The 12,672-nt window shown below is 36.8% G+C and overlaps 1 protein-coding gene and 1 long non-coding RNA gene across 2 annotated transcripts in view; one reads left to right on the top strand and one right to left on the bottom strand.

Annotated features, from left to right (window-relative positions):
* LOC129208354 (uncharacterized) overlaps window positions 1-12,672 on the bottom strand; it is a 50,216-nt gene that overhangs the window by 13,167 nt on the left and 24,377 nt on the right. The window lies entirely within an intron of this gene.
* The window catches only part of ITGAV (integrin subunit alpha V), a 52,785-nt gene that overhangs the window by 18,998 nt on the left and 21,115 nt on the right, over window positions 1-12,672 (top strand). Inside the window, exons 5-17 of the mRNA XM_054830932.1 lie at window positions 297-358; window positions 1,914-1,959; window positions 3,492-3,617; window positions 4,600-4,644; window positions 4,834-4,877; window positions 4,967-5,023; window positions 5,497-5,549; window positions 5,950-6,152; window positions 8,256-8,447; window positions 8,559-8,604; window positions 9,210-9,311; window positions 10,068-10,126; window positions 11,163-11,317. Of these exons, the coding sequence (XP_054686907.1) occupies window positions 297-358; window positions 1,914-1,959; window positions 3,492-3,617; window positions 4,600-4,644; window positions 4,834-4,877; window positions 4,967-5,023; window positions 5,497-5,549; window positions 5,950-6,152; window positions 8,256-8,447; window positions 8,559-8,604; window positions 9,210-9,311; window positions 10,068-10,126; window positions 11,163-11,317 (1,190 nt within the window). The remainder of the gene's footprint in view (window positions 1-296; window positions 359-1,913; window positions 1,960-3,491; window positions 3,618-4,599; window positions 4,645-4,833; window positions 4,878-4,966; window positions 5,024-5,496; window positions 5,550-5,949; window positions 6,153-8,255; window positions 8,448-8,558; window positions 8,605-9,209; window positions 9,312-10,067; window positions 10,127-11,162; window positions 11,318-12,672) is intronic.

Genomic DNA, 12,672 nt, shown 5'->3' with positions numbered 1-12,672 from the left:
ACTTTTGAATATTAAATACAAAGGAATGTGGAGTTGCTGTTTACTTTGACTGTGTTAGGCTAGAACATATGTTAATGTTATATGTATGTTCGGCCAGCTGTCAAGTTGTTACAGCATTTGGTTGTGAGTTGTTGATAAAGTGAAAATATTGATTTAGGAGACAAGGTTCCCAAGGTTCTAGTTCAGGAGTGCAAGGTTACTTAGGAAGATGCATTGGAATGGATCCACAGAATCATCTGATCTACACTGGTAATATTTATTTTTCTCTCTCTTTCTGTCCATACTTTTTTTTGCAGCCACTATTGATGCAGATGGACAGGGATTTTGTCAAGGTGGATTTAGTATTGACTTTACAAAGGTATGTGATTCTTTTTCAGTTCCTGCCAGTCCGCAGCCAGTTGCAAGTTAACAACCACCCTGATACAGACCACATACAAGCACAGCTATTATGAAACTAAATGTATACTACCATTCCTGGGGAGAAGAAAAGTGGCAATCAAATGCATACTTGTAAATAAACAAAAATAATTTCAAACCACTCTGGTACTATAAACCTGTTTCTCTCTACATCTTCACAGTAGCATGCTTTTACCTCTTGTAGGAATCATGTCCTGAACAAATAATCTGCTTTTCCAGCCTCGTGCCATAAACCTCTGCTGCAGCTAGTCCTCAAGCAAAATAAACTGCAGTAGTCAGGTTTTTTGAGACCCTTATTTTGAAGGGATTGGTGTATAGCTAGAGTTACTTCTTGAGGAAGAATAACTTACTGCTAAAGGGAACTGGTAAACAATGTTCTTGTGAATTATGTTTTGTTTTTCTCCTCAGCCAGCAGAAGTAGACCTTATGCTTTTTTGCTGTCTTATGTTTCTTCTACTTTTATGTTCTCCCTGCCTTTTATAGTTCTTTTTTTTTTTTTTAAATTCACAATTACTTTTTAAATCCAAGCACAATATTGTACAGGTAAATTGTTTAGCATAGTCTGGACATGTTAAGACCACACATGTCCTGTTTGTGATGTGGCAGGTTCTTCACATGTTATGATTGGGTCATACCCGTTTGCTCTTTGCCTGAGGACACTCTTGGTTTTCCTCCAGAGGAAACTGTGCAAAGTGCAGTATAGGACTGTAAGTGGTTTGAGTAATTTTGCATGCACCCCTCAGGCTTACTGCGCAGACTCTAGCCTCAGTTAAAACCAACCTTGGGCTCTAATCCAAAACCCTAGCTGAGTGGGCAAGCCTGGGTATAAGGTATGCCCAAATTTCTGACCTAGATTTTTGAGTGGGGAATATGGGAGTTTTTAAGATTAAAACCTGAATAAGTGGCTTAATTAGGCAGCAAAGCCTATGGCCCAATTCAGTACTTATGGAGCAAATTCCCAGCACTGGGATAGCTTATGTGGTTAAAGTTTCACATAACATGGTTTGTGGGTTGCAGTTCTACCAGGAATACGGAGTGGGGGAATTTCATCACAGCTTTTTTGAATTACACTTTTCCAAAGATAAGTTACAGAAAGTGGCAGGGGCAGAAGATGAAACTAGTTTTGTGTACTGACCTAAAAACATGTTATGATTGCCTTGTAGCAGTCTTAAAGTTTTCTCCTGATTGTATTTCTGTTGTCTTAGATTTATGCGGATAGAAGAGTCTGTTACAATAAAAGCAGAATTCCACCAGGAATTTTAAATGGGTGAAATAGAGAAACAAGTCATGGAAGTCATATTGTTTGTTGCATTTTGAGATGCATTTTTAATTAATAATTTCTTTAAACAATAAAACGTATTGGGGTCAGTGAAGCACAGTGATATACATGCAAGGAATTACTTCCCATAAACATAGCACATGTTTTCTTTAGATATGCTTAATGGTTTTTTTCTTACTCTTTTTTTTTTTTTTTTTTTTCTCCTTCTTCCTCCCAGGGAGACAGAGTGCTACTTGGAGGACCTGGAAGTTTTTATTGGCAAGGTGAGATATATCATTTAAGTCACAGAGAAGTTGACCTCTCTGATTTTTCTCTTTATCCTCTTAGTCATTTGTATACATACTCCTCCAACTGCTGTCAAGGTCTTCATCAGTAAGAAAACAAATAGAAATAATTTTTGTTCAGGAAATATTTCGAAGGATGAAGAATCAAGGCAACCACAAATTAAAGCTGAAGTAATAATTGTATAGATGTGTCTTTTGTCTTTTAAATAACTCTATGATTGTTTTAAAGGCATTTTCCCAGGAATGTGGAATTTATTTCCACCAGCAGATAAGTTTCCTTTAGGATGCTTTGTTTGTTGTTTCAAAATTTACGTTTTCTAATTTCTGACACACGTACGAAGCATGTATTTTTCAATGAGAAATGTACCCTGCAAAGAGAGCTATCACTATTTTCTTTTGATGGCAAAGATGTTTTGTATTTGTTTATATTGATTTGTTTGTGCCATGGTGCACATTCTTCCTCTAACCACACTGTTTACACAGAACATTTCCTACATATTTACTAATGTGGGCTTCAGTCAGTATTTGTTTGCAGGATCATTCGGTGTTTAGCTATAGCTCTCTGTTCAAAAGATGGTGCTGTTACAATCGAGACATAGCTGCTAAACTCTGCCTGTTTTTTAATGTAAATACCAATGTTTATGAAAGATTTTCTACATCACTGCAGCCTATACGTAGCTGCAGCAGCACAGGAGGCTTGTTTCCAGTCCTATGTTTTAAACTCTTAACAAAATGGAATGATAGAAATGAAACTGCAGATACAGAACAATATAGATTATGTTTGAATATTCATTTTATTGCTTTTTGGCAAAAGTGATAGCTCGTCTGCTGAAACCACCTTATTCTTTTCTGCTACTACCAAAAACCCCCTCAACTTTGAATAGAAGGCAATAGTATACTTCTAAAAACAAGAGGTTTTCACCCCAGATTTTTATTCCACATTCTGAGATGCTGGAGGAGCAGTTTTCCCTATACTTCATACACGTATGAATATGTATGTGAAGTAAGTGATCTTCTGAAAAAAACTTCTTTGTGATTCCAGATTTAATTAAAAGCTCAATGTAATGAAGTCACCACCTGGTGGCTAGCGAAGTGAAAACAGGGAACGCGGTAACACACTGTGCTCATCTTACTAGCTTCTTCCCTGCCATGTTAAGCTCTCATGTGCAGGTATATAGACAAAGAATGATGACTCAGTTCTGCAATTCCATACGCTTATGCTTACTGTTACCTAACTGAGCAGTCCCATTTAAATCCTGGCTTATATGTAGGAGTGGCTTCTATTTGGAGTGAGAACTCTGTGTGCTTTTGATGAAATATGTGCATAAATCTTTGCTGCAGTAGGATCCGAAGTTTCACTTATCTCCTATCTGTGGCGGCTGCTGTTGGCTATGCTCTGGTCAGCATTGTGGAACAGTTGTTGCTTTAGAAGCAAGCATTCTGTAAATCAGTTGCTTATTGAATGAGTGCACACACATTTTTCTGTGGTTTTAAGTTGTTTTTCTCTTTAGGCCAACTTATTTCTGATCGCGTGACAGAGATTGTGGCTAAATATGACTCCAGAGTCTACAGTACAAAGTATGATGACCAGTTAGCAACCAGACCTGCCAGTGCTGCTTTCGATGACAGCTACTTGGGTGCGTAGTTTGAAAAGGAAGAAAACGTAGCTGTACTTGAAAAACTCCCCTGTGCTACTCTAAGTCTAAATCACGCTACTATTAATTCAACATAAACTCATAGAATGGTTTGGGTTGGAAGGGACCTTGCAGATCACCTAGTTCCAACCCCCCTGCCATGGGCAGGGACACCCTCCACTAGACCACGTTGCCCAAAGCCTCATCCAACCTGGTCTGAAACACTTCCAGGGAGGGGGCACCCACAACCTCTCTGGGCAACCTGTTCCAGTGCCCCACCACTCTAACAGTAAAGAATTTCTTTCTAACATCTAATCTAAACCGACCCTCCTTCAGCTTGAACCCATTACCCCTTGTCCTGTCACTACACTCCCTACACTTTTGACAGATAACTGAAGAGCTACGTACTGAAAATGCAGTAATTTATGTATAATGGAAGCTTAGTTATCTTGCCATAGACTTGATTGAAAAAGCACCTGATGACAAAATAAATGGAAATATTTCCATGAATTTTTTGTGCTTTATGATGCAGGCCGAATATTAGAATGGCAGAGGTATGATTTTTACATGAGAAGTTAGTCACATACCTTTTTTCTTTTTAACCACCTGTTTCTAAATACTAAAGCAAAATAAAAATGTGAAAGAATCACATTTGGGAAGAAAACTAATGAAGACAGTCCCTCAGAGGAATGGGAAATCATAATTTAGCTTCGTATATGTTTAACTGGGTTTAGAAAAAAGCAAGGATAGACCAGGACAATGATAATTTTAAAACTTTCATCTTCTGATCTCAAATTTATGGATGCTGATGAATTACAGTTTACTCATGTAGCTGTTCATAGTCCAAGCTACTTAGAGGCAATATTTATTCAATTCTATTTTAAGATGAAGTGAGAGGACTGTGCACAGAGACCTATGAAGAGTATAAGGATAGATGAAAGGTTTAATAAGGTTTTTAAAGTAATTTATTTATTTTGTTAATCAGGTTATTCAGTGGCTGTTGGAGACTTCAATGGTGATGGCATAGAAGGTAAGACTGTTGCTTCAGTAAAAAAATCATGTTAATATGCTGGGCAGGTCTTTTAATCAAATGGTGTAGAACAAATGATACAGTGCACAGGTAAATGTATAAAGTACTAGGAATAAGCAACTCTGTTCAGGCAAAGTCATTGTATTTTGGGACCTGAATGTTACCTGGGTGTCTTCCTTTATGTTTCAGACTTTGTATCAGGAGTCCCAAGAGCAGCAAGAACTCTGGGCATGGTAGGAAATTTGAAACATTAAACTTGACAATAAATTAAAAAAAGATTAATATTGTTGGTGTGCTGAAATGTGTGTTTCTTCATGTGCAGGTGTCTATTTACAATGGGAAGAACATGTCTTCCATGTACAACTTCACTGGAGAGCAGGTATGTAGCTTTATTCAGTGTCGTGGGTGGCTGGGAGGCTCTTCTTATAGAAAGATGACGTGTTGGGACAGTATTTGGGGTACTAGAACATATAAATTCTGTAGGTTATTAGCTTACGTGCCAAAGAAAAATTTTATAAAGTCTGTAGGAATCCTAAAAATATATGTTCTGTAAGTTTCCCGTCCTGTAGTACTACTTAGAAAACCAATCTTATTTAAATGAAGGAGATGGTGCCTCTTTTGAGAATTGGGAAAGAGGACCGGATCCTGAAAGGGAGAGTGGGGAAGGTAACTGATCAGTTCACTTTCTAACACAGCAAGAAAGAGAACGGAAAATATAAAGGAAAGGAGACAAAAAATTTTGTAGTATATATTATCATCTCCCTAACATCTTTTCTCTACAGCTTTGTATGCGCTTGTTTGTGTGTTTATATCACTACAACTCACAAGTTTGGTTTGAATTTTGTTTTCCAGATGGCTGCCTATTTTGGCTATTCAGTGGCTGCCACAGATATCAATGGGGACAAGTGAGTGCCCTCTTTTCCCCATTGCTACCCAACTTGTTTCTGGAAAAAGAAGCTTTTATTAAAAAGTCTTTCCTACAATATAGATTTCTGTCTTCGATGCTGGTTTAACATGTATCTGCACAACACAATTTCTCGCTAGCACTCAACATTTGTTTTAACAACTGTAGATTTGTTTTTGTATTTATTTACATAAATACACGGGTGTACTCACATGCTTTAAATGCACTAAATTCTGGTATATTTGTGCTTACTTCGTCAGATATTTGTCTTCGGTTGCAACTTAAAGATAGGTAACTTTCATCTTAATATTGACTTCAGTGCTGAGTTGTACTAATGGATATTTAAGAGAATGAAACTTAATTTTCATGTTACTGAAGAACCTTGTCCTTCTTTGGTCCAGTTATACAGATTTGTTTATTGGAGCCCCTCTTTTTATGGATCGAGGTTCTGATGGGAAACTTCAAGAGGTTGGCCAAGTTTCCATTTGCCTTCAACGAGCCTCTGGAGGGTTTCAGATCACAAAGCTGAATGGTTTTGAGATATTTGCAAGATTCAGCAGTTCTATTGCACCTCTGGGGGATCTAGATCAGGATGGCTTCAATGGTAGGACATAATTTATTGATCAGTATTTTTGGTTCCTAGATGAAATCTAGACAGCACACTGAATGTGGATTCTGCACACAAACATTAGGCATTCTAACCATGACTGAATGTTGGACACTAAGGTCTAGACTCCTTTCGATGCTTGTATGCTACTCCCAAGAATGCTAACAGGAGTTACATGTATGCATCGAGCAGAGACTATACCGTTTAAACTACAGCATGGATTATTTTAGCTGTTACACTGATAGTTTATTACTTTCTAAGTGATAAGTACAGGAGAAATTTCAATTAAATATCTGCCTCTCCACTGTGACTTGTTAGGATGTCTTCAATATAATTTTCCTGTTTCCATTGCTTAAAGCCAATTTTCCTCTCCAGAAACACAGTGATGACTGAAAAGACGGTTTTGTTTCAGAGAGCTGGTTAAAAATGTTCTGATAGAAAAAATTTGCCTGAGAAAAGTCTAGAGATTTTTTTTTTTTTATTTCAAAATGGAAGTGTCTGGTGAAAATATTCCATAACAACTACAGCCATCTGTACCAAGAGCTGAGTGTCTTGAAGCAAGTATTTGGATGAGGAGTCTGGGTCTGATACAACTGAAGCTGTGGACTCTCAAAGCCTTTGCGAGTGCTTCTTGTTACTTTCATTTAAGAATGGAGAGCAATGAAACAGAAAAGAATCATACTTTTGGGACGGAGACTTCCACGAATCCTAGGGAGAACACTGTTTTGCAAGTTGTACTCCAATGTTTTGTAAAGTGTTAGGAATTTGAGTTCAGCACAAAAATGCTTGTTTTTTTTCTCCATTCTGCTTGCAAGCTAAGTATTTTCTGAAAGATCAGAAACTATAATAGGCTAATATTTAAAATTTTCAGGTAGCTCTAATTTAATTTTTTAATGAAATCATAAAATCATAGAATAGTTTGGGTTGGAAGAGAACTTTTCAGTTGCTAGTAGTATACAGAATTAGTGTGAAGATGCAATATCCCTGCAGCTATTTACAGAAGACATTGGAAAGGTTATAGCTGATAGCCAAAAGTCCATTCACTTGATGAGATTATCCAAAAAATGTTTTGATTCCATCACATTTTAATCTGAAATACACTGTAGGTGAGAAAATCATAGCAAAAGCTGCCTGTTTTTAATTACTTTGCCATTATTTAGTCTGGTTTTTTAGACTTTTTTTTTCCTGCTGTGTTTCATTATGGAAGTGTTAATTAAAATGCTTTCCATCACAGTATGATGCAATATTGGAACTTCTAGTGTTTTCATAAAGTTTGTAAAGATGAGTCAAAAATACAAAATGGTGAACTTTTGAATCCTTGTTCTTTTCATGAAACTTTCTCAAATTTAAGGAAAGAGGAGGGAATAATGTAGTCACTCTGTATGGTGTTTAAAAGTTTTCATGTTTGGTCTTTGAATTGACTGTGGAAATGTTGCATTTAGGTCATATGTACATTTCTAAAGTTGTCCTTACAGATAGTCCAATTAGCATTTTGTTTATTACTGTTTATTAGTCACTGATAATGAGTATTCCCACATTGATTAAGCTTTAAGAGATAGCATAATTGCACTAATTGGAAGTTCTCCATAAAACATACTGCCAAGCCATGATAAGGATAGAATGGAACTTTATATTTGCCATTGCTTTAGGCTGATTTAAAATTTCCAGAATTATTAAAATGTCACACCCTTTGGAGGAACATGAGTGTGTTAAGGAAATGGGCAGATAGTCCCACTTAATTTTGTGATTAGGTGCCAACAGTGACTAATTCTGGGTGTTTAATACTCTCAGAAGCATCTCAAATCCATATGTTTTGGCTGTAAGGCAGTCGAAGTGCAGAAGTGTTTGCAGAACTATTCCTTTCCCTCCTCCCCCCATACAAGTCTGATACATGTTCTTGCTAAACATTTATACTTTCTAGAAAATCCAGCATCCAATTAAAAAAAAAAAAAAAACAGGTTTTGATGAGCATTTCAAATGCTGGTTGTGTTTCAACACACATTGAAGCTGAAATATCAGAAATTATTGATCAATGCAAGCACAAATATGTTCTCCTGGTCTGCGTCTGGGGATATTGACAATTGTTCTTTTGGTTTACAGATATTGCAGTTGCCGCACCATACGGCGGAGAGGACAAGAGAGGACTTGTCTATATCTACAATGGAAGAGCAAATGGTTTGAATGCAGCCCCATCTCAAATTCTCGAAGGACAGTGGGCTGCTCGTACTATGCCACCCAGTTTTGGGTACTCACTGAAAGGAGCCGCAGATGTGGACAAAAATGGATATCCAGGTCCTCTGCTCTAAATGTCACTTTAAATAACTTAATAGTACCCCCACCTCTGACTAACAGCATATTTAAAAAAGTAACTTGTAATGTGTAATATTTTTCCTTTCTTCCTAGACTTGATTGTTGGAGCGTTTGGTGTTGACACAGCTGTTTTGTATAGGTAAGTATCTCCCTCTACACTCTTACATAAGTGCAGCCAGAATGAAAGCTCGGAGGTATTCCTGAGTTACAAAAGAAAGCAGGATCAGGAAAGTCTGAAATTCTGCCATTCTGCCTTCCAAACTGCTGGAGGTAAAAAAAAAAAAAAAAAAAAAGTTATATTGCTGTTTTCACTGAGTAGATCTACAGTCTGCTATCTATTATTTATCTTTCTTAATAATCTATAGTTAAGAGAAACCATAAACCTCTTCAAGGCTTTCTGAGTGACAGTTTTCTAGATTCCGACACATACAGGGTGCTGCTAGCTATTACACTGCAATCCTGATATTCTCATCCAGCCTTGCTCATGTTGGGAAAATACCTTATTGATCTGTGCTAGCAATAGCTAGGACTTCCTCTTAATACAGTTGTCCATGTTCTGACTGATGGCAATAAAAGGGCACAGAAAAACTTCCTGCTTTTCCCTAATCTACTCCATGATTATTTGTTATTCTTGCAGTTTGACTAAATAGCGTCTCAGTGTGTATGTGTATATTTCACAATTAATGGGGAAGGTGTTGTCTAACATGGTGTTGAATGTTGTTTAAGAGGATGTTTTCTTTGCAGGGCTAGACCAGTTATTAGAGTAAATGCTGCCCTGGAAGTTAATCCAACCATTCTAAACCCAGAAAACAAAGCCTGTTCACTGTCAGATGTAAAGGTTTCTTGGTAAGCAGAGCATCTTTGTTTTCCTTTGCAGGGGAGGGACTTTATTGGTCTTCATTTTCATAAGTTCTCAATTTTGAAAGGATTCATGAGGTCTAGTCAGCTAATTAAAAAAGGCAAACACACACACAAAATTTTCTGGAAGAGCAGACAATACAAAATAAGAACTCTGACAACAGCGGGAGAAGCAACATTGTAGTCAATAGATGCTAGACTGACTCCTAAGTTATGTCCTACCTGCGGAGATTGCCAGTAGTCTGTGTTGAATAGAGTAATATCTTCCCAAGATGGTAACAGAAAACACAGCTTGTGCAATGCTTTTACCCATTAACTTACTTTTTAGGTGAAAAACAGAGTGAGCCTATGGAAGACACTTGGGAAGTGATCTGCTTTGCAAACTGGTTTTGGTTCTTGTTCCTGGACTATTATCCAAACCTGCTTCTCCTTTCTAGTCCTAACTTCCTTTTCAACTCAGTATGCCAGTTCCTTTTAGCTTTAAAAATAAATGAGCCACGTTTGATTTCAGGAGTAAACACTGCTTCACAGGTGACTATTTCTGCATGAATTAAAACTCCAATTATTTGCATTGCTGTCTACTTTTAGGTTATAGTTTCTCTCCCACCAGCAGAAAATAGCTTTTGGGAGTGAGGTAGAGTCTCAAAAAAGAATGCCTTTGAACTGAGAAAAACAGTAAAGAATTTTAGAAGAAAATGAGAGAAAAAGTGTGTGAAATTAATCTTTTCTTTTCCTCCAAAACAGCTTCAAAGTAAAGTTCTGCTTAAAAGCGGATGGCAAAGGAAAGCTCCCTAATTCACTCAGTAAGTTCTGCTAGTTTAAAAACTTTAGAAGTCTTTTCATATTGTTTGCAGACATGAGCACTAGTCATCGTTCTTTTTCATTATTGAAACAGTTGGCTACCCCATTACAGCACAATCCTACCAGTTGAGTAACCACATACATCTTATATGACTGTCTCCAGCATGTTTTTTGCTGAAGTTGTGTTGAAGTCAGTGGGATATGAGCATACTTGGGACTTTAGGCATATGTTTCACCATTTGGTGGAACTAGTCTTGGAAAGTCCTTTGCATTTTACAGAACTGAGATTGACTCTCGTTCAGGGGAGTTTTAGACAAGAATATTCAAGTATGTGCATTTTCAGGCCTGAAAAATATAGACAAGCCACAAGGGACTTCTCACATTTCTGTTGAAATCACAAACTTTTGATTGATATCACTGACTTTTGGAATCAGATTCTCTGCATCAGAATCAGGAAGAGATTGTTTCAAACAATCAAATTGTTTTCTAAGTTGTCCCTAAGATTTTGTGGTGTGGCAGACAGCCGGCTACCATCAGGTTTTGTCTACTCATGATAAAAGCTTTTCCTTGTTTTCTGTATGGCATGTATAGAGGTGGTATGATCTGGGAAGATTCATATACATAGCTGTTACATATTTTAAATTTCATCATCTATTTCAAATATGGGAAGTAATTAGATCAGCAATGCAGTTAAATGATTATGTGCAAGATTGCTTTAAAATTTTCTGGGGGGAAAAAATTAACTTTTGTTCTTGCAGTTCTAAAGCAATTAAATATTAAAAATGTATCAGTGCTCTTATGTTTCCAGTTTTTAAGGAAAAAGAGTCTAATTTAGGACAACAACAGTCCTTGTTAGTTACTGTATTGAGACCTAATGTAGTAACAGATTTTATATTGAAAGAACTGGAAGTTTTAAAAGTTCCAAGTACTAGATTTTCATTGTAGCTGAAATCAGCCCTTATCTCCATTTCTGATGGGAATCTGCACGTTGTGTAATTGAATGAAATATCCCTAACCTAAATGCTTTGGATTGGACAGATTTCCAAGTGGAGCTGCTGTTGGATAAACTTAAGCAGAAAGGAGCTATAAGGAGAGCTCTCTTTCTCCACAGCAAACAGCCTAGTCACTCTAAGAACATGACTATTACAAAGGGAGGCAAAATGAATTGTGAAGAACTTGATGCCTTTTTGAGGGTAAGTACCCATTTACGTTTTAGGCCAATCATTTTTGGTGCATGATCTGTTAAAAGTTCCCTGTGTTAAGTGTGTATGGTTTTTCTTTTAAAAAAAAAAAAAAAAGAAATGCTAGAGAAACTTCCTGTCCAATGGATAAACTTAAAATTACTAAAACCACGTGTCTGTCCTTGCGTTATCACTGCTGTCAGAGGATGAACGATGCATATGATTGTGACTGAGGTCCTGGTCATTAAACAGATTGGAAATTCAATTCTGAACTTTGTTATGGACTTCTTGGACAAGTCATCTAGGCACAAAATAAGTTCCAATTTCCAAAGAACATGAAAGTCAATAAGCAGAGGTTGCGCTTCTGCTTTGGATGTAAAAGAATAAAGAAAAATATCCATCCACAACTAAAAAGCAAAGATCAGCAAATAACAGGAGACAGAGGTTGAAATATTAAGTTCACTTTTTCTTAGCCTTTTTGTTTAAGTCCCCACAAATGTGGACAAATGCTAGCAATTAAACAGTGTAACCCAGGAGAAGAAACACTGGCTGAAATAAGGAAAGACATATGAAAGTTAGATGCAGCTCAGATTTATCTCTGACTACTTACAAATCAAACATAAACAATACTTACTCCTCTCTCAAAAAAAAGCCCCAAGAAAACCCACAAAAACAATAAAAATGATTAAGGATTCATGGAGGACAGGCAATGCCTTTCTTTGACTGGGATACCTATGGAAATAGACATCCCAGATCTCAGTGTTACTACAGCTTTAACACTTTTCCACCCGACATTCTCATAAAGTAATGATAGATGACCTATATGAAATTACCTTAAATTGGATGCAAAACCAGTTGAAAACTGTAAGTTGTCAATAGGTTTGTGCTCATAGAAGATAGCTGCTGAAGTAAGATCCTGCAACGAGCTGTTCTAGACTAAGTAATTTTCATTATTCTCAGAAATGAGAATAATGAAGCAGAGTCCACGCTGATAAAATCTGTGGCTAATGTAATGGTTTGTAAGTACTCTGGACGGCAGGATCAACATTTGATAAACAGAATGATTTGAAATGAACAATATGAAAGTCAGCAACTCCAAGTGCAAAGTAATAATTTCAAGAAGGAAAAATCACAAATCCAAAGATGATTATCTATGAGGGATCTTAGAAGCATACTGAGTATTGTCTGACAGGAAAGAGTGGAATTGTATAGCCCTTTAGGCTCCTTGCTATTATACTTCTATGACTTAATACTCCTGTATACTCCAGTTTTCCATTTATAAAACAGGCATGTTACTACTAAAATTGTCCATCTTCAAAGTTTACAATGTAGGTTGTCTGACAAGAGATTCTCTAGTCTGAAAAGAG

This window comes from Grus americana, chromosome 6 (assembly GCF_028858705.1).
Source record: "Grus americana isolate bGruAme1 chromosome 6, bGruAme1.mat, whole genome shotgun sequence".
NCBI classification, from domain to species: Eukaryota; Metazoa; Chordata; class Aves; order Gruiformes; family Gruidae; genus Grus; species Grus americana.
The sequence above is the reverse complement of the archived record's forward strand: the minus strand, read 5'-3'. Positions and strand labels throughout refer to the sequence as shown.